The sequence below is a fragment of the Oncorhynchus clarkii genome, chromosome 14 (assembly GCF_045791955.1).
Source record: "Oncorhynchus clarkii lewisi isolate Uvic-CL-2024 chromosome 14, UVic_Ocla_1.0, whole genome shotgun sequence".
Lineage (NCBI taxonomy): Eukaryota > Metazoa > Chordata > Actinopteri > Salmoniformes > Salmonidae > Oncorhynchus > Oncorhynchus clarkii.
The window spans coordinates 18,461,027-18,483,404 of NC_092160.1; the positions used below are offsets into that span (position 1 = coordinate 18,461,027).

At 42.0% G+C, this 22,378-nt stretch overlaps 1 protein-coding gene across 4 annotated transcripts in view; it reads left to right on the plus strand.

Annotated features, from left to right (window-relative positions):
- The window catches only part of LOC139366371 (transmembrane anterior posterior transformation protein 1 homolog), a 28,204-nt gene extending 9,272 nt beyond the window's left edge, over window positions 1-18,932 (plus strand). For 2 of the 4 annotated variants that reach the window (XM_071103787.1, XM_071103785.1), the window contains 13 exons: window positions 520-638; window positions 1,192-1,224; window positions 5,957-6,119; window positions 6,459-6,594; window positions 6,870-6,967; window positions 7,064-7,133; window positions 7,796-7,876; window positions 8,796-8,905; window positions 9,940-9,999; window positions 10,117-10,185; window positions 10,455-10,531; window positions 13,256-13,422; window positions 16,420-18,932. In XM_071103787.1, coding sequence (XP_070959888.1) covers window positions 520-638; window positions 1,192-1,224; window positions 5,957-6,119; window positions 6,459-6,594; window positions 6,870-6,967; window positions 7,064-7,133; window positions 7,796-7,876; window positions 8,796-8,905; window positions 9,940-9,999; window positions 10,117-10,185; window positions 10,455-10,531; window positions 13,256-13,422; window positions 16,420-16,724 — 1,488 coding nt within the window. In that variant the 3' untranslated portion in view covers window positions 16,725-18,932. The remainder of the gene's footprint in view (window positions 1-519; window positions 639-1,191; window positions 1,225-5,956; window positions 6,120-6,458; window positions 6,595-6,869; window positions 6,968-7,063; window positions 7,134-7,795; window positions 7,877-8,795; window positions 8,906-9,939; window positions 10,000-10,116; window positions 10,186-10,454; window positions 10,532-13,255; window positions 13,423-16,419) is intronic. The other 2 variants (XM_071103784.1, XM_071103786.1) reach the window with 1 other exon arrangement.
- Window positions 18,933-22,378: the final 3,446 nt, after the last annotated feature.

Sequence of the window (22,378 nt, forward strand, 5' to 3'; positions counted from 1 at the left end):
TTTCAAGGTAAAAGCTAATCATTACATTACATCATTACATTTTTGATTATCATAGAATAATATGCAGCCAAACAAATGGCTTAATACTTAGCCTAAAGTGTGTGTGTTTTAGCCTGTAGCCTACCTCAATCTTGCTGTCTCATACCAGGAAATTCTACACTACATTCAAAGTAGCACAACCCAAGTCATCTTTGAACATGCCGATAACCTGTGAAAATGAAAATATGCCAAGCTTACTGTAGACACACACACAGTGGCCATGTTTAACCGGTGTGTGTGTGTGTGCATACTATAGTATTTGTAGTAGTTAGTTCAGTAAACATGAAAATGCTATTTCAAAATCTACTATAGGGCTTGCACTGTGAAAATGAAAACGTGCCATTCTATATAGTGCGACCAACAAACACTGACGCTTTTTAAACACACACACACACACACACACACACTCAGTTGCTCTATTTGTAGGTGTGATTGAGCAGCCGTGTTTTACCTGTGCGTGTGTTGTATTCTACCCTCCAGCTGATGATCTTCGGCTTCTTCTTGTGTCTGGATGCCTTCCTCTACGTGTTCACTCTGCTGCCCCTCCGGGTGCTGCTGGCCCTGCTACACCTCTTCACCCTGCCCTGCTGCGGCCTCCGGTGAGCCCCCCCTCCACACACTCACTCTCTGGGTCGCGATAGAAATGCCGTGAATAGATCTGAAATACATGTCTAGTCTACCAAATGTATTTCTATCTGAACGTTTCGTAAATGTGTGCCCTGTTGAACGTACCTCTGACACTGACGAAAAAACACTGCATGATTACATTTGAATTAAGGGTGCTACGTGACCACTACCATATCTATATATAACATAAATGATTCATTGTTACAACAGAAGGGGTTACTAGGACAATATGTGTAGGACTATTTCACCCAGTTTCCCCCCAAAATAGGCCTAGTTCCCCAAGTGGGGCATAATCCTAACTTTGAGTGTTTAACTCAAAAGTTCACAGAGATCACACCTTGATATTAATGAGATTTGCATGAAAAACAGAATTTGCTCATATCTCTAGTTAGGATTCGGCTTTTCTGGAGACTGATCCGTACGTTATCTAGGTTTATAATCCACAGTAAGTATTGTTCTCACTCAGTTTGCCTGTGACTGGTCTGTACAAAGATCACTCTCTTCCCTTGCCTTCTTTCCCTGCAGGGCAAACGTATGCCCCTACTGCAATCGGAGCAGGTATGCTCGTCTCACGCCTGCCACAGCTTCATCACTTTATGATTTCACCACCTCCATCTTGTTTGTCCTGATATGCAGCTTTGTGCTGTATTCTTCATGCTCCATGCAAAAGCCACTATTAGTAGTGTTCACAAACAGGGCTGTGCTATATACGGCAACACGTATACTAAATTGTACGATTTCCCTGCAAGGGCCCAGATACAGGGCCTATAGAAAGTCTACACCCCCCTTCCCTTGTGTTTTCTTCACATTTTATAGTGTTACAAAGTGGGATTGAAATGTATTTAATTGTCATTTTTTGTCAAAGATCTACACAAACTACTGTAATTTCAGAGTGGAAGAATGTATTTATTTGTAATTTATTTTACTAATGAAAAATAAACCGCTAATATACCTTGATTCGATAAGTATTCACCTCCCTGAGTCAATACGTGTTAGAAACATCTTTGGCAGCGATTTACAGCAGTGAGTCTTTCTGGGTAAGTCTCTTAAGAGCTATGTTTGCCCATTTGAATTATTTTCAAAATTCTTCAAGCTCTGTCAAAGTGTTGGGGATCATGGCTAGAGAGTAATTTAAGTCTTGCCATGCAGATTTAAGTCAACTGTAACTTGGCCACTCAGGAACATTCATTGTCTTCTTGGTAAGCAACTCCAGTGTAGATTTGGCTTTGTGTTGTAGGTTATTGTCCCGCTGAAAGGGGAATTCCTCTCCCAGTGTCTGGTGTAAAGCAGACTGAAGCAGGTTTTCCTGTAGTATTTTGCCTGTGCTTAGCTCTTTTCTGTTTCTTTTCATCCTGAAAAACTCCTCAGTCTTTGCAATGTCAAGCATACTCATACCATGATGCATCCACCACCATTCATGAAAATAAGGAGACATTACTCAGTGATGTGTTGGATTTGCCCCAAACATAAGGCTTTGCAATTAGGCCAAAAAGTCTATTCCTTTGACATGTTTTTTTACAGTATTAATTTAGTGCCTTGTTGCATATTGGAATATTTTGTATATTTGTATTATTCATTTCACTCTCATTAAGGTCGTTATTGTGGAGTCCTTCGATCCGTCCACAGATGTTTCAAAAATCATCAATGACCTCTTGGTAACATCCCTGAGCGGTTTCCTTCCTGCCTTGCAGCTCAGTTCAGAAGGACGACTGCATCTTTGATGTGTCTAGTTGGTTTAATACATCATCCACAGCATAAATATTATCTTGACCATGTTTAAAGATACCTTTTATATTCAATGTCTGATTTGCTATTGTTACCCATCCACCAATCATTGCCATTCTTTATGATGCTTTCAAAAAGCTCCCTTGTCTTTTGTAGTTGAATCTGTGCTTGAAATTCAGTGCTTGACTGAGGGACCTTACAGACGTTGTATGAATGGGGGACAGAGGAAGAGTTAGTCATTCAAAAATCATGTCAACCCCTATTATTTCAAATAGAGTCCAAATAACTTGTGATTTGTTAAGCCACATTTTACTTGTGAACTCATTTAGGCTTGTTTAAACAAAGGAGTTGAATACTTATGCAACGACTATATTTTAGTTATTGAATTTGTATTAATTTGTAAAAATGTGTAGGACTTTCCTTTCACATTATGGAGTTTTGTGTGTAGATCGATGACAAAAATGGCAATTCAATATATTTCAATCCCACTTTGTAACGCAACAAAATGTGAAAAAAGTTTAAGGGAATGTAGACTGTCTATAGGCCCTGTACATAGTGGACATAGTTTCTTCAACAAGATTGGCCCATGATTTCCAGGGTATAGGCCTAACAAAGCTCCTGCCTTGTTGAAATGCTCAACATCAAATTACAACACACCAACAATGTGAAGTTCTCCTTGTTTGGTTGAGGATTCCTGTGTGAAGATATTTATATCCAGAGTATGTACGGTACGCAGAATATTATGTAGGCCTAACTGAAGGGCTGATTTGAGAATGGAGGGGGGGGGGGGGGGGGGGTAGTGGATGGGTGATAGCTGTGCACTGCACTGCAGATGCTCAGTTAGACATTGCATCGACAAATGGCTTGAGCTCTCTACAACCTTGTTACAGCACCCTCACTTTCTCCATCCCCACATGAACACAGAGGTCGTAATCAGGCACTGTGACTGACTGCTAGCTTTATTGAAGTATTTTCTTGGAAAACATGTGATAATTATTGACCACATCTCAAATAAGCTTCCAGAGTTGAGGATCGGATGTTGTTGAACTCCTTCATGGTTTATAAAGCCTTAGCTTGAAAACATCGGAACAAGTTAACCTGATTCACCCATACAGGAAATGCCTATGAAATGCATAGGTTGTTTGCCAAGTCCACTCCTATGGATCTTTGAGTGTCGTTTTTGGTGGCTTGGCCGTTTCCCTGTCATTTCTTTGTAAGTTGTAGTAGGCCGAAGGTAATGTATTGTAATTTCAGTAGTAGTCCAAAGATAATATTGCCGTAACTGAGGAACAACTGTGTCGACACACTGAATCTTTCAAATTTGTGATGCCCCAAGAGAAGTTATTTTGGTTTTTGTTTTCACACCTCTGAGAACAACCACATTTTGTATGCCAATAACAGTATACCAGGACTTTGTCCAGAATTCTGCTCCTCTCACACAGTACAGCTCACCGCTGATGGCTGTAGCCTTTGTGGGATCCGTTTGATGATGCTGCATGCCCTTTGTGTCTGTCTGCATGGCAGCAAAGCATGACTGACCTTTACACACACACACACACACACACCGGTTGTTGGCCTGAGCTGCAGTCAGTCAGCTCGGGCTATCAGATTCATGGTGCTGGCTGGTGGGGGCGGGGTGGCACAGGGCCTGGCATAATCTGGCATACACTTGCAGGACAGAGAGTACACATTTTACTTGAACAGCTTCAGCATTGTGATGTTATGGGTCACTCACTGGCCACTCCTCAGAAAAGATCCAATAGAATGTGGTTGAGGTCTATGTCTGAGTCCCGCCAGTAGATGGTGCTAGAGCACAAGCAGTGAATTCATCTTGTTCATACCCCTGTATGAGTTGTCATATAATATATTCTATCTCTCCTTGAGGCTGATCTCTATTAGATTTGCTTTCACTTATTCAGTCATCTATAGCAGGGTTTCCCACATTCGGTCCTGGGGCACCCCGGTGCATGTTTTGTTTTTCGCCCTAGAACTACACAGCTGATTCCTGATTCAAAGAATCAAACCTTGATGATGAATTGCTTATTTGAATCAGCTATGTAGTGCTAGGGCAAAACCCAAAATGTGCACCCAGCAGGGGCCCCAAGACAGAGTTAGGGAAACCCTGGTCTAGATGATTAAGTGAGAGCAAATCTTCCTGGCCCCCAATATTTATCAACAATGATCTTAAGTCCATCTTGCCATAATCTTTATGATGATAAACTCTGTTTGCTTCCTTTCATACCTCACTGCGCACTATTTGGGAAGTGGAAGAGACACTTGATTAAGGATTCTAATTTGCACTTCCTAAACTCGAGCTCCTCATTCTCGTCCCAGCGTCACTGCCACCCTCCCAAAATAACCTCCTGACAGACAGCCTGAGATATTGAGCTGTTTTGCACCTCCCCTACCGTTCTCCTTGTGATGCTTTAGCCATTCTATAGCAGTTTCATTAAGTTATTCCAAGTCTTAACGCAAGTATTGATGAATCTTAAAAGGTGCATTTTTTTTTTCTTCTTCTTCCAATCCCTTGAAATGATGCTTTTTTGGGAACTTCTTTAAGTTCCCTAAGGTGAGGGTGGTGATGGATAGTCTCATTCGTGGGGTCTTATGCCATTATTCAGTCTATCGCCGGTAGTGGATTTCTGCATATCACATTGTCAACACCTTCCATTAGGGACAGGCTGCTGTACAAAACAAACACACTTTTGAAAACACTTCAGAAATCCACCACCTGCAATCGTTTTGAATACTGCCCTTAGTTTGGATAATGAGTAGTTGAGTGGTGGGTACTAGTAGTATACTGTAGTTATTAGCTTAGACATACAGTAGATCAGTCTATTTAGTAGCCTTTCACTACTTCCTAACAGAGACTCAAGCCCCTAACATGCCCTCATTCTGCCTGCCATTACCTTTCATTTAGCCTACTCATTATGGGTGTAACATACATTAAAAAGGCAGGCTATATGAATAATATTAAAATGTGCATGTGTTCATGTGACAGATTTGGTGAGCTACTTCATTCTTCACCCCCCCCCCCCCCCCCCCCCCGCCCGCCCCAACCGTCTACTTATGTGTTGAATGTTTGATCCTACCTTGATCAGCCGGAGTGCACACAAGTTTCATATTCATATTGTTAATGCTGCTTAATAAAAATGGTCATTGATGTTCAAAATAACTGGACAGTCATTCTTCTGGGGTTATTAAACCACTTTGACTCACACATGACACACTGACTTTCTATAGCCTAATAGTGCATGAAGCTGTCAGTCAACCAACATCCCAAGGTTCACTGTGGGAGAATCTTAATTACATACTCCTCACGTATTCTCTCCTCAACTCCTCAAAACCCATTGGATGAGAAAGCCAAAGGTCTTTCCCATCTGACCTTCTACTCCAATGGATTTTGAGAAGAGCATGCAATTGAGATTTCCCCCCCATGTCATATCGCACACCGGTGTGACCACTAACAGTAAGCTTACGATAAATTAGATGTGTGTGTGTATACATGAGCATGCATACATATAGATATGACTAGGCTTTATGTGTAATGTGTGTGTTCTGCCAGTGGCTCGCTCCTGCTGCAGCCGGCCCAGGTGTGTGACATCTTGAAGGGACTGATAATGGTGCTGTGCTACTCCATGATGCACTACGTGGACTACAGCATGATGTACCACCTGATCCGGGGACAGTCCGTCATCAAACTCTACATCATCTATAACATGCTGGAGGTACAATGGGTTGGATTTAGAGCTGTTGTACTAATCTGATCTAATATGCTTCCACTCTATAGCTCTCACTGATCCAGTCATGTATGGCCAGAGAGTAGTTTAAGGGATGCGTATTGGCCGAAGTATTTGATTTGGGCCTCGGATACCCTAATTAGTCTGAAATGGAGCAGGTGATGTCTTCTTATTAAACATGGTTCTAGTTTGAGTTGTTCGGCTGATATGAACCATACTAAGGCCTAGAGAAGTGTCATGGCTGTAATCTGTCATAGTCTACCACCAATAATGTCAGTTCATTAACCCATGCTGAACTTGACTTAACTACTTACCTACCCTCTTTAGGTTGCCGACAGGCTGTTCTCATCATTTGGCCAAGACATCCTTGATGCTCTCTACTGGACGGCCACGGAGCCCAAAGAGAGGAAGAGAGACAGCATAGGGGTCATCCCCCATTTCATCATGGCTGTGTTCTACGTCTGTATCCTTAATGGAGAACTAGGAAGTATACACAGGAAGTACTCTGCTGTAGGAATGTGTGATCTCTCAACTTCTACCCTCACGCATGTATCACTTTTCAGTTAGTGTTATTTTGTCATTGGAAAAGGTGTCCACTATCAATGATATGCCAACAATCTGAGCCCCTAGAGTGTGCGGCTCTCCTTTTCTTTAACAATGTGAGCACACACACACGCCCCTTACTGCAGCTGATGCTCTTGCCACCATGTTCAGTGTTTTCCTGAGCCTCTGTCTCAGTCCTGCATGCCATCCTCATCATGGTCCAGGCGTCAACACTCAACGTGGCTTTCAACTCTCACAATAAGTCCCTGCTGACCATCATGATGTCCAACAACGTGAGTACACACACACTCATGTACACACACACAAAATGTAATGCTAACATGTAGAGGGCACTAAAATACCTTTTCCTCTATTTCCTGCATGAACAGTTTGTAGAGATCAAAGGAAGTGTGTTCAAGAAGTTTGAGAAGAACAACCTCTTTCAGATGTCCAACAGTGGTGAGTTACTGTAACACATGTCATATGCATTATACTAAACATTTAAGTGTGCTATGGACAGTATCTTTAACACTTAGCTAGTTCTCTGGTTCAAAACACCCAACTTTTACAGTGCTCTGAGTCTGTTACGGTGCTCTGAGCCTTTCTATGCTGTAGGGTAAAACTCAGTGGCAAGCGAAGGGTTAAACCTCCTCCTCACCGTTCTTCCTCCTCTCTTTTAACATTTTGAAGCAGCAATCAGAGCTGTTCATTCAGCTTTGATAACCCAGAAGAGATGCGCTATGGATTTAATGCTTTTTGAACTCTGTCTCTATGTGCCTGCTGGCTGCTGGCTGCATGTTTTCATCTTTGTCGCTGTCATTCTGCACGAATGAAAGGACCTGAAAATAAGCTTGAATCATTTCCCCCTCTTGCAATTTGCTCACACCTTTAAAGATCTGTCAATTTAGCAAGTTACACTTGGTTCCAGACCACACATGATTTCCGATTTAATATATGATATTTATGCCAAATGATATGTAACTTTGAAAGTACATTTGAAAATGGATACCTTATTTGTTGATAGTCCATATTCACTGTTGTTATGTTGGTACATGATTCTAAGTAATAAGTAGTAACCAATATGCCTTTTTTTTTTATATATATATTTTTTAACATTTTAGATATCAAGGAACGGTTCACCAACTATGTGCTCCTGCTCATCGTCTGCCTCAGGAACATGGAGCAGTTCTCATGGAACCCAGGTAACCATTTCACACACATTACAGCTAAACGGGTCATGTCTAGAAGGAATACAGCTTTTGTCAAATTAAAATGTATTTTTATATATTTTTCACATTTTAGCTAACCCTAACCCTTTTCCTAACCTTAACCTAATTCTCTTAACCTGTTATGTTAATTCTGTGTAAGTTCTCTTAACCTGCTATGAAAAGTCAAGTCTGACAAAAAGCTGTATCCCATCCACTCAAAACCAGATAAACATACAACAATAATGCTTGGATACATTTTATTATGTTTACAGGAACAGGTGCATTTTTCATCAATGTTGTAGCATGTAGGCTACAGTCTGTATTGAACTAAGAAATTATTTCTGTAACACTATGTTACTGCTACCATCAATCACCCTGAATCCTGGTACCCTTTTTAAAAGCGTTTCATCCACTCCCTAGTGGATAAGTCATTGTGATGATGATGAGAGTAAGGCTGCACTTTCTGACCGCTCTCTTAATCCAGTCAGCTGGCCCTGTCATTCCCCCTCGACAACCAGAGCCTCCCAATGTCAGCAGTGGTCATGATGCTAATGTCGTACACTGACAGGGTCTGACCTTATGGTATGACCTAGACCTCATCCAAGACCATTTGGGCAGACTTGCAGACCCAGATGTGAGTGTGATGAAGATTGTACTGTGTCTTGTGTTCAAGTCAAAGTCAAATACTTTTTCTTCCTGTGATGGAACGTATTTGTACTAAGCCTAAAACAAGATGCATGACTGAACCAAGAAATCATGAAATGTACAATTGAGTCAGTTAAAAAGAAAGACCAGACATTCAGTAAGGTCATGAAAGAATAGTGTACATTTAGAATTCAGCTCAATGTTCTTATCCACCCAGAGATTTAGTTTCACTTCACAAGTCAGTTGTCTTGTCTCTGTGTGTTTCCAGATCATCTCTGGGTGTTGTTACCTGACGTCTTCATGGTGATCGCCTCAGAGATCGCAGTGGACATCATCAAACACGCCTTCATCACCAAGTTCAATGAGATCACGGCAGATGTAAGGACGGATCACAGAGATGATCATTAATGATTTGATGAGTGGGAGTTCAATGAACTGAAAACAATGAATACAGTTTGCGGTTGCACACCAAGAGGGAACAGTGTATTTTGAGGTCAATCTAGGAAGTGGATTGAAACTCCCCATTCACAACAACAATCTCCATTAGGAATAAATGGCGCTTAAAAAAAAAATCTTAAATGGGAATTGAATTAATCTACTGAATAAATTGATTACATTTCAACATAATTGACCTCAACCCTCCGGAAAACACACATGGGTGTGTGACTGTGAATTGTACGGATGTTCACTGGAGAGGGTCTGCTCTGTTCAAGTCTGAAGGATTAGTTGGTTGGCCCTTTTTTTGGATTTCACGGTGGCTTAGGCAGCAAAAATAGCGTGGCACTGTTTAGCCAGTCGTCCTCACTCTCTGCTGTGTGCCTCAACCTCTTTGGCGTGCCGTGGTCTTCTCCCCTCCTCTGCCCTCTTTCTAAATCACAACACGTCACATTATGCCCCAGTAGGCCTACAGAGCTAGCACACCAAACGCCAGCCGCATCCTCAGCCTCATCAACTGGATTATAGCTGCTCCATATCCCACTGTCAATCGTGACCCATTCCCAGCTCTTGTGTGGTGAGAAACTTTGCCTAAGACCTGAAGCTCGAAGGGCTAACACAGTCCTGTGGTGATCAGGAGACCTGGGTTCGAATCCAGTCGGATGCATTGGTCCCGTTACTCTGCGAGGAGTTGGTCATAGGGGGGAGGAGTGTAATGGCGGTGGTTCTGGGGAACCATGCTCACGTGATAAGGAACCTTCCCTGAGACCTGAAAATGACCTAGGCTTAATTTCTGCAAGCTAACACTGTCTTCAAATCCAGTCGGTCACTTGTAGTCTAGTGTTATCAATTTGTTTCTCAGCCATAGCAGATGGGTACAGGTTTCATATCAAACAACATAACCAGAGTGATACAGTATAATAATAGACACACCCTTATAGTTTATGTGTTAATGACGTGGCTGTTTTCTTCCACAGGTATACAGTGAATACAGAGCCAGCCTGGCCTTCGATCTCGTCAGCAGTCGGCAGAAAAATGTACGTAGTAGCATCTCTTGAACACAGTGATTAGGCATCCAGTTACATTATCCCTGCTGTTTTAATCAATGGGTTTTGTTCACTGGTGTAATTGAGTCTTTTTTTGTCAATGGGCAGGCCTGCACAGACTACAGCGACTCTGTAGCCAGAAGAATGGGCTTCATTCCTCTTCCTCTTGCAGTCCTGGTAAGATCAGCTTTGTACAACAGTCCAGTGCAGTGTTACAATACTAGGGGTATGTTGATGGACAGTGTGCAGCTCGGCACTAATTATATGCTTTGTTTTATTGCTATGAATCATAGTACAGTTCCTTATTGTATGAAATTGTTTATTCGTTTCAGGACAGTGTAGTTGATTTAGAACTCAATTTTATTGTATCAAATTGACTACTTCCTTACCACTGTCACATGCAACAATGTTTCTACTGAAGATTTTATTTCTATTGTAATTGACAGCTAATCCGTGTGGTGATGAGTTCAGTGAATGTACAGGGAGCCCTGTCCTACTCCTGTCTGTTGCTCTTCTACTTGGGGTAAGACTCAAATCAAGTTCTTATTCTTTGTCATATATTATGATTTTCATTTACATAGCACCTCTTCCACCACGTAAATGTACTCACTTTACGTTTCCTAGACTAACTTGCCGTGTCAGTCATGCAATACAGGTAGCATTAATTGTTAGCATGGGAGTCACACTTTATGCAGTGTGTATTTTCTACGTGGATGTTCGTGCCAGTCTGATCCTATTGAGTTACGTTAGCATGAGCCTTCTGCTTGGCTTTGATAGGGCTTTTCTTTTTCTCACCATGTGGGTATCGGGGATGTAAACTAGTCACCTTTCGGCGAAATTGGCCGTTTTGAATCCAAAATAGGTGACCTAGGTGAATCGTGTAGATCCGTTGAGAAATGTTTGGGAGGTGGTGGCTTTAGATCATTACTGGCTGTAAGCGAACAGTGATGCGCGTTTGGAGCAATACTGTCTGTGTCCAAGGCTCAGCCAATCGTTCACATAATAGAATGCAGCAGGCGATTGAAGAGATTTGTTAGTTACAGATTCAGCGAGGGCTCTGGAAAGACAGCAGTAGGGTGCAAAGGCAGTTTGTTAGTTACAGCAGCTCGTCCCTGAATGATAACGGAAGAGTTAGATGAGAAAGAAGCCTGACCACGAATGGGGGTGCGAATATGACGGTGCGTTCCGTCAAAACTGTAACCGAAAAACAACTGCCATTTGTAAAGTTTGAGATGAGGGAGAAAGTGTTGTTAGCGTTAAGTATCTCGCTATAGTAGCTGGATCTAATTCTTCATTAGCTAGCCAGATAAATGTTGAGCAACATTAGCCAATTTAGCTGATCAAATTATTGAGTTTGTGTGAAAATTAGCTTAGTTGAACTTGACAGTAACCCTTTTGTTGTGTTGAACTTGACAGTAACATTTTTGTTGTGTTGAACTTGACAGTAACCCTTTTGTTGTGTTGAACTTGACAGTAACACTTTTGTTGTGTTGAACTTGATAGTAACATTTTTGTTGTGTTGAACTTGACAGTAACCCTTTTGTGTGAGTGAGGGGGGATTATTAAATGTTTTACTCAGTTCATGTTATTTTTGACACATGTAGCCTTGTGCACTAGATCAATGTCTACTATAGTGACCACTATAATAGAGCAAAAATAGAATGCCTGTTTGTTTCGTTTTATTTCTACTTTCAAATGTTTGTTTTTTCCCCCAAGTGCAATATTTAAATGTGTGTGTGTGGTCACAAGCGTTCTATTATAAAGGCTGTCATGGCAAACTGCAATATTCGTGTATTGTTTTTTCTCTACTTGAGTGTCATTTAAAGTATAGTCTAGGTAACAAATAACATTGGATTGCTTTCCTTACATTTTTTAGCTGTGAGTTAGTTTCACATTACCCACTTTTTATTTTACACACAGAGACTGATTATGTAGATCATATTCTTTTGTTGTTTAATTAGTTAAAACCTACATTAACCCCTAGCAGGGATTTTTTTTTGCATGTTTCAGAGAGAGAGAAAAGTGTCACCTTTTTGGACCCTCAACAGTTTGCATCCCTGGGGTATAGACCACTGAACAGTTATCCTGAGGTGGAATACAACATTGTCATCGCCAGTGCCCACCCACCCCCTCACGTCCGTTTTAAAAATAGCTGTGTCCCCAACGGACGCTGGTGTCTGTGCAAAGACCACAGTACGGCTAGCACGAGCCCAGCAAAAACCCTCTGAGGGCGTTTGGTCCACAGACATAGATGTGGCTGTCTCTCTCCATCGGATTTCAAGTGCATCATAGGCTTCAGATATGCAGAAGCCTAGTGTGTCCTAAAGCTGTTGGTTAATGATGACCTTTTTTGTCCATGTACTGAGTGTTATAAAGCCAATTACTTTGTGTTCGTTTATTTTTGGGGTGCCTAACTTTAATTTTCCACAGTAAAAGCCCTTCATACTCCGTGTGGGTAGTATGGATACTTTGTGGGTAATGTTGCTATTCCCTAATACGGTGAGATTTTGAGCTAACCTTTTGAATTGGCAATTTTTAATTGAATACCAAATATGTGCCAAAAAGGCCATACCAGTATACCTTATCTGTATTTAAGTATACAATCAAATCTAGACCTGTCCACAATGAAAACACTCAATGATTACAGTATTTTGCTCTTGTGAGCAAATGACAAATAGTCCCCTTCACCTTGGATAGCATTACTAATCGTCTTTTCCCTCTATAGAATGGTGAATATCATTACTAACCCTCTTTTCTCTTTGTAGAATGGTGAATATCATTACTGATCCTATTTTCCCTGTGTAGGATGGTGAATATCATTACTGATCCTCTTTTTCCCTGTGTATTATGGTGAATATCATTACTGATCCTCTTTTTCCCTGTGTAGGATGGTGAATATCATTACTGATCCTCTTTTCCCTGTGTAGGATGCTGAATATCATTACTGATCCTCTTTTCCCTGTGTAGGATGGTGAATATCATTACTGATCCTCTTTTCCCTGTGTAGGATGGTGAATATCATTACTGATCCTCTTTTCCCTGTGTAGGATGGTGAATATCATTACTGATCCTCTTTTCCCTGTGTAGGATGGTGAATATCATTACTGATCCTCTTTTCCCTGTGTAGGATGGTGAATATCATTACTGATCCTCTTTTCCCTGTGTAGGATGGTGAATATCATTACTGATCCTCTTTTTCTTGTGTAGGATGGTGAATATCATTACTGATCCTCTTTTCCCTGTGTAGGATGGTGACCCTGAAGGTGCTGAACAGTATCGTGCTACTGGGGAAGTCGTGTGTGTATGTGAAGAGAGCCAACATGGAGGACAAACTGTTTGAGAGGCCCTCCACAGCCGCCCCCGGGAAGACGCCTAGTAGAACCAGGAAAACATCCAGATGTACTGCCCCCTCAGGTACCCAGCGACAGACGATATCCTAGTATTACCCAGCGACAGACGATACCCTAGTATTACCCAGCGACAGACGATACCCTAGTATTACCCAGCGACAGACGATACCCTAGTATTTATCTTTATTTTACCAGTGAGGGAACAGCTTCTCATTTACAATAATCACCTGGGAACAGGTACAACCTTGCATAAGACCATGAACACTTCCTGAGCTAATGCCTAGGGTTTTGCTCAGTGTGCTAACACAATATTATGGCATGCAGCAGACCCAGATTCGAACCCAGTCAGTCACATACAGCCTACCCAGCTTCAATAAGACACTTGGTTACATTAAATTACTCATTCTTCTTAGCAATCCCAGCATGCCAAACCCAGCCTCAAGCGAGCAGATGCGTATTCCGACTCGGGTAATTGAACTCCCGCAGTGCCCCACACACACACACACACACACACACACACACACACACACACACACACACACACACACACAATCTCTGTCATCCACATCGAAACTGCTATTGAAATTCGATGCACGTGACAGAGAAATTGTTAGTTGTGTGTTTCTCAGTGCGCATGGATCTTCAGCTTGGCAGACGAGCCTGCTGCGCTAAGCTGAGAGCATTAGAGCAATAAGCAGCGCCACGTCGTCATTTCAGAGATCTTCTTCACTACTGTGTTTATACAGAACCGCCATTTTCAGAGAAAAGATTCAGTAGTACAGTATGTGACATGTTAAAGCACCAAACCATATGTTACTAGAATTATGCTCTCAATGTTCATAACCCAATTCAATTAAACTACTCAGTCTGCAACCCAGGATTTGTAAGATACTGGTTGAATGAAACAGACGGAGGCCAAGCTATGATAGCCAAAATTTTTATTCACGAGAGCGCTAGTTCATTTAAACATTCCATTAACACCATATCATGTGGGATCAGAAGGTCTCTGAAGCCTGAATGCTTCCGCTGCTATTCTTAATTAGCCCATCTGTAACTACTGTACTCAACCCGGCTGTCTCTTCTGGGCTGCATTCATAAGGGCAAAATGTTTTGGGTTGGAAAACAAGCATCTCTTATTGGACGAGTTCAGGTAGTCCTCGGTTTGGCCGGTAGGGATATCCTTGTCTCATCACGCACCAGCGACTCCTGTGGCGGGCCAGGCCCAGTGCGCGCTAACCAAGGTAGCCAGGTGCACGGTGTTTCCTCCGACACATCGGTGCGTCTGGCTTCCTGGTTGGAGGTGCGCTGTGTTAAGAAGCAGTGCGGCTTGGTTGGGTTGTGTTTCGGAGGACGCATGGCTTTTGACCTTCGTCTCTCCCGAGCCCGTACGGGAGTTGTAGCGATGAGACAAGATAGTAATTACTAACAATTGGATACCACGAAATTGGGGAGAAAAAGTCTGTTGCCTAACGTTTTTCAAGTTGGGAGCAGTGTGTATGTGTTTGTGGGAGAGTGTGGGACGGAGACTGAGGGAGAGTGTGGGACGGAGACTGAGGGAGAGTGTGGGACGGAGACTGTGGGAGAGTGTGGGACGGAGACTGTGGGAGAGTGTGGGACGGAGACTGAGGGAGAGTGTGGGACGGAGACTGAGGGAGAGTGTGGGACGGAGACTGAGGGAGAGTGTGGGACGGAGACTGAGGGAGAGTGTGGGACGGAGAGTGTGGGACGGAGACGGTTGGGGGAGACTGGGTGTGGGACGGAGGGAGACTGGGTGTGGGACGGAGGGAGACTGAGTGTGGGACGGAGGGAGTGTGCCTTTGCTAACTGAAGAGTAAAGAAGGTTTTCCCCCTACTGACCCAATGACATGCAGACAATTATGCCTTATACAGTATATTCCTTCCTCCCATTCCTCCAGCCAAATCACAGGTAGGCCTTTGCAAATATGAGCAAATCAGTCATTCTATGCAGTATTCTACTAAGTTACTACTAAGTTAATTCAAAATGTGTTGTATTGACTAGAAATGGGAATATCAGTGACAGGTTTTTTGCGTAGCACATGTGAATAACATTTAGAAAACGGAAACAAGCATCCGGGGCACAGGGGCGAACAGGATGCTAGGTCGCTCTGAATTTTCCTGGCTTGGTATCGTATCATTAATAAGATGTTGGTATTGTGACAACACTAGTCCCCCCCTATTTCATTCCGTTTGGTGCCTAATGAACACCTTGGAGAAATGGGTTAATTTTAGCCCACAGGTTCCAATGGATGCCTTACCATACTAACAGACTGGTTTGTCTCTCGTTCTTCATAACCATTTGGATGAAGATCTAATTGGAGGTGCCGTATGTCTGAGGAAGAGAATAAACTGATGAGCAACTGTGGTCTCCCTCAGGCTGTGTCATGGATAAAGACCACAAATGTGTGTTGGTTATACTACTGGTTCAGTACCACAATGCATTTTCTAAAGTAGGTCTGCTGTATCCCCTTGTGTTGTTGCCTGTAAAGGAGCCCACATTTATTTCATGCAGTCTGGCGAATACACACACATACACTTGATTGCTGCTCGCCTGGTAAAGTCTAATTTGCAACCCACTCTTTTATATGCAAGTGAGGCATGTCAGCGCCCGGGGCAAATGGCTGTCTCCGTAGAGTAGTAACCCATGTGCTGATATGCTGCTGCTTCACTCAACTTTATTTGAATATATCAGAGGTCATGAATTATTATGTTTGGCCGACCAAACTTGTGTACGCCATTTACACTGAATACTGGTATTTAAGGCCAGGATTAGTGGAGCTTGAGAAATCTACTGGTATTAATGTAGCTGTGTCTCTTTGACCCAACCATATATAGTAGGAGTTTTTATTCTTATAAATTAATTTAGTTGGTTTTTCTGTTTATTTTGTATCTCTACAGTCAAATCTAATCAAAAACTAATTTTGCGATGTTCTTGTTTACTTGCTTATTGTCTGTAAGTGTGAGTGTTACTAACTTTTCTCCAATCCTCAAATTACCAAGTATTGTTCATGTTTGTGTTAAATCTCTCTCTCTGTCCCGTCAGGTGATCCGTGGTCCGAGCGGTCCCCATCCAGTCCTTCCTGCACCTCCATCACCGCCCAGCCTACCCCCACTGCCAGCCCCAACCTGCGGCCAGAGACCGTACCCCCTCCCCCCACTACTTCCACAACCCCAGCCAGCCCTCCCATCCCAGAGCCGGACCCTGACACCCTCACCCCCTCGCCCTCTGCCACTCCTGAGCAGAAAGAGGAGGAAGGGATGGAAGGCACAGAGCTGAAGCATAGGACCCCTAAAAAGGATCTGCTGGATGTTGACCGCTTCACTATATGTGGGAACCGCATCGATTGACCCCTTCTATTGACCCCTCCCCAAAAAAGTGATAATCACTCAGGAGAGGCGGTGAGCCAGCATTTCAGCTCTCTTAGCCAAAGCCAGCGGAAGCAACATGTATTTATTGAGCTAGACAGACAGTAAGTTATTGCCATACAGTAAGCTATTGTGGACTCTGGGACTGGCTGTTTAATTTAAGTCGACCTGTTGTTTTTTGGGGGCCCGACAAGAGAACTAAGTTGGTTGGGCAACGGAAGAATGTGAGCGGTATTGTTGTTTCCATGACAACCCAGTCGTGTGCGCGTGTGTGCGTGCACGGACACGAATGTGAATCATGAGAAATGGGGCCTCTTCTCAGATAAACATCCAGCAAAAGATGAACAAACTAAAATCAAACTGCAAATGAGGTTTCTGGATCATTATGGTTTACAGGAAAACAATACCATGTTAAATTAGTTATCTGTCAATGTTATACCGTTTAATATGGACATATTAGATCGAAATGACTGAAATTAAAAACTATTTGCTCATCAAAAAGCTTGACCCGAATAAATGGAATTTAGTGTTATGAAATATCACATTTGGTGCGAGTTCCATTTGGTAGTGTGAAGAACATCTATACATGTGACTATGTAGGGAGCTGTCTTTTACAGATATTGTAATATCCTTCAGTTTGATTTAAAAGAGCCACGGGTACCCTTCATTTGATGGTTTTATGTTCGCCATTACCACAATTATTGCACATATTTCCTTTGTGGCAGCAGAGTAGCCTAGTGGTTAGAGCGCTGGACTAGTAACCGAAAGGTTGCAAGATCGAATGCCCGAGCTGAGAAGGTACAAAATCTGTCGTTCTGCCCCTGAACAGGCAGTTAACCCACTGTTCCTAGGCCGTCATTGAAAATAAGAATTTGTTCTTAACTGACTTGCCTAGTTAAATAAAGAATAAATAAATAACAATTGTGGAAAGTTCATAATAGCATTTTATGATGACAATAATCCCTATTTTGGTGTATTCTAGGTTGTCAAACCTTTGGGGATTTTTGTTATGAATGTTGCACTGATGTACCGTATTGTCTTAAATATGCTACATATGACAGGTTTTCTATCTATTTCTCATGCAATGTTTTAATGTTTACTTCCTGAGCATTTCAGAAGCAATTTATCCAAAACATGCTTTTTTAATTCAGTTATTTCACCATGCCTTGAGGGAAGTTGTTTTGCTTTGATTTGGCCCTTTTGTATTTCATTGCTACAGTTAATTATAAACTCACTGGTATTTTTTCTATACCAGTGGCCAAAATGTATATTAGACTGGCCTGATTCTGATTTGGTGCCAATCTTATTAGAATCTGATAAGTGAAACATAATGTTTTATTTAGTTATAATATTGTATCATTTTATACTATATTTAAACACCTGGCCATAATGTTACAGCTGCTGTGCTTATATGTGTTGGGAAATGGAAGCCACTGAACCTCATTTGAGTAGAACAGCGTAGAAATCCATCAATGATGCAAAGTGACATAGCACTTCATTGGTCTTGCTGTTTAGGTTCTTTAGGCAACACTTTACATGGTGTACAGTATTTTAGCACAAGCAGGTACCACTGCTGTCTGTATTCCAAGTAAAGAAACCAGTGAGTGCTTACTGTAAATGGTACGTACCAGGGTTAGGGTAAATTCCATTTTCAATTCAGTTTGTTTTGGATTGACTGAATTGAAAACAGAATTGACCCCAACCCTGGTAAGTATTGCACAACTTTTACAGGATATTAATGACAGCTATGTTTCTTCTGTTATGGTAGGTACTCTGGTATAAGCCCTATGTAATGTAATGGATGACATTTTTTTCTCGCTATTATGAAAATATGTGAAGTGTGAAATACTCACGCATATCAGCATTGATCATACTTTGTTTGGAGAAATAGCTGTTTTTAATGTTCATTACCATTGTTATAAGGAAGATTGTTCTATTTTTGGAGCTGCCAGGTCAAATCAAACCCGATTGTATTTGTCACGTGCTGAATACAACAGGTGTAGACTTTATAATATTTGATAGTATTTTGCGCGTAGAACTTCCACAGAACCATCTCCAGGGGTTTTGTACTGTTCTGATGCAATGATGAAAACCTGTTCACTTAATCTCATCTGTTTGGTTCATAAGAACTTCACCGTGATATGAAATGGCCCTCTTTTTGGGGTGATGATGAATAAAAGTTATTTTGTACTTCTGTTGTCATTGTCTAACATCTACAGTTTGAGGGGTGATTCTCGCTCTCTCTCACTGTCTCTCGTCCTCTCTCATCTCATCAGATGATCCCAAGCCTGAGTTGAGCCCCTCCACTCATTCCTGCTCCTCCATACTCCCTTCCTTTTCTTCCGTTACCAGCAAGCCCCTGTAGAGGTTTACAGATGAGGTAAGCTGACTGTCACGCTCACATCAATAATGACCTTACCTCCTAAAGAAGAAGAGGGCGCTGACTCAGACAGGTAGTGTAAATCCACCCCCAGCCAAGCATGTCTGAGAGGGCTTAGCGTCTTACCTTGGAGGCTGAGCCGACACATGCCCTCTCTTTCAGGCTTGAGGTAAGCAGTCCTCTGGTAGTGGTCTGGCTGGAGCAGGACCAGTGATGACAAGGTATATGTATAATCTCACGCTAGAGCAACCCTAGTTCTAGACCAGGCGTCATCAACTAGATTTAGCCACAGGACAATGTTTGTTCTTGAGTGGATGGTCAGGGGCCAGAACTTAATTACAAATCATTTGTAGACCGCAAGAAGACCAAACAGATCTATTTGACTAAAACGATAATTTCAAACCTTCCATTTGTATACGATCACATCTCTATTATGCATGGTAATACTTTGGAACACATTTACAAAATTCAAAACACTTGTAGCTGATTTTCTGATGTTTTTACAGTTCTTTTGTTTTCAACAATAAAAAAAATCTACAGTTTTTTTGGGGGGGCCTCAGAATTTGGGGGGCCAAATAGCTGCTAGTTGGAAACCTGTCTGTCCTAGAGTGTGACTGTACAAGACTAGTGGACTCAGCTGAGGTTAGGCGGTTAGGCTAATGTTCATATGAAAACAACTGTCATCTGTAATCGTTGTGTGCAATCTATTTTAGTCCTGATAAAGATGCGGTGTTGATCCTCAAGATGTTGACTCAAACTGCATAAGCCACATGCAGTGTGTTGGTTTTATTTTGTGAAGAATGTACAGAATAGCTCATCGGGTAAACACAGCACATCACCTCAACTCTGTCGCCTTGCCAAACAAGTATTGATATATTTTGACATATGTCTTTAGTGTCCCAAGAAGCAGTCCTATAGTTTCTAGTTTGTATTGTAATGGTCCCTGAAGGCCACTGGTTTAGCAGGACTTTAGTACGACATTGAAAGAAGGCTCATTTATTTTCCGCAACCATGTCTGTCATACTTATTCTGGCTATTTGGGGATTTCCTGTATTCTTTTTGACAATGAACTGTTGCGATTTGTGTTGACTTAATTAATAGAAGGCAACATTTGCTGGAAACATATTAGTGGTGGTGGAGATTTAATACAGTATATACAGTACCAGTCAAACTTTTGGACACACCTACTCATTCAAGGGTTTTTCTTCATTTTAATTTGACTATTTTCTACATTGTAGAATAATCGTGAAGACATCAAAACTATGAAGTAACACATGGAATCATGTAGTAACCAAAAAATAAAAATATTTTATATTTGAGATTCTTCAAAGTAACCCCCCCTTTGCCTTGATGACAGCTTAGCACACTCTTGGCATTCTCTCAACCAGCTTCATGAGAAATGATTTTCCAACAGTCTTAAAGGAGTACCCACATATGCTGAGCACTTGTTGGCTGCTTTTCATTCACTCTGTGGTCCAACTCATCCCAAACCATCTCAGTTGGGTGATTGCTCGTGTTTCTTGGCCCAAGCAAGTCTCTTATTTTTATTGGTGTTCTTAAGTAGTGGTTTCTTTGCAGCAATTCGACCATGATAGCCTGATTCACTCCGTCTCCTCTGAACAGTTGATGTTGAGATGTGTTTGCTACTTGAACTCTGAAGCATTTATTTGGGCTGCATTTTCTGAGGCTGGTAACGCTAATGAACTTATCCTCTGCAGCAGAGGTAACTCTGGGTCTTCCTTTCCTGTGGAGGTCCTCGTGAGAGCCAGTTTCATCATAGTGCTTGATAGTTTTTTCTACTGCACTTGAATAAACTTTCAAAGTTATTGAATTGTTCCATATTCACTGACCTTCATGTCTTAACGTAATGATGGACTGTTGTTTCTCTTTGCTTATTTAAGCTGTTCTTGCCATAATATGGACTTGGTCTTTTAACAAATAGGACCATCTTATACCACCCCTACCTTGTCACAACACAACTGATTGGCTCAAACACATTAAGAAGGAAAGAAATTCCTCAAATTTACTTTTAACAAGGCACACCTGTTAAGTGAAATGCATTCCAGGTGATTACCTCATGAAGCCGGTTGAGAGAATGCCAAGAGTGTGCAAAGCTGTCTTAAAGGCAAACGGTGGCTACTTTGAATAATCTAAAATATATTTATATTTGTTTCTTTTTTTGGTTAGTACATGATTCTTTGTGTTATTTCATAGTTTTTATGTCTACAATGTAGAACATGTTAAAAATAAAGTAAAACCCTTGAATGAGTAGGTGTGTCCAAACTTTTGAGAGAAATTGTCTATACACACAAAAAGCTTATTTCTCTCAAAATTACAGCCGCAGACCATGTGTAACCATGTCAGCCCAGGACCTCCACATCCGGCTTCTTCACCTGTGGGATCGTTTGAGACCAGCCATCCAGACAGCTGATGAAACTGTGGGTTTGGACAACTGAATAATTTCTGCACAAAATGTCAGAAACCGTCTCAGGGAAGCTCATCTGCTTGCCTGCCATCCTCAGCAGGTTCTTGACCTGACTGCAGTTCGGGGGTCATAACCGACTTCAGTGGGTAAATGCTCACCTTCGATGACCACCGGCACACTGGAGAAGTGTGCTCTTCACGGATGAATCCCGGTTTCAACTGTACCTGGAAAATGGCAGACTGTATGGCGTCATGTGGGCGGGCGGTTTGCTGATGTCAACTTTGAGCAGTGCTCGATGGTGGCAGTGGGGTTATGATATGGGCAGGCAAAAGCTACGGACAACTAACACAATTGCATTTTATCGATGGCAATTTGAATGCTCATCTTGTGATGAGATCCTGAGGCCTATTGTGCCATTCACCCGCCACCATCCCCTCATGTTTCAGCATGATAATGCACGGCCCCATGTTGCAAGGATCTGTACACAGTTCCTGGAAGCTGAATAAAATTCCATGACCTGTATACTCACCAGATAGATCACCCATTGAGCACATTTGGGATGCTCTGGATCGACGAGTATGACAGCGAGTATGACAGCATATTCCAGTTCACGCCAATATCCAGCAACTTTGCACAGCCATCGAAAAGGAGTGGGACAACATTCCACAATAAACAGCCTGATCAACTCTATGCAAAGGAGATGTGTCACGCTACATGAGGCAAATGGTGGTCACACCAGATACTGACTGGTTTTATGATCTAGGCCCCTAGCTTGTTTTTAAGGAATCTGACCAACAGATGCTTAACTTTATTCCAGTCATGGGAAATCCA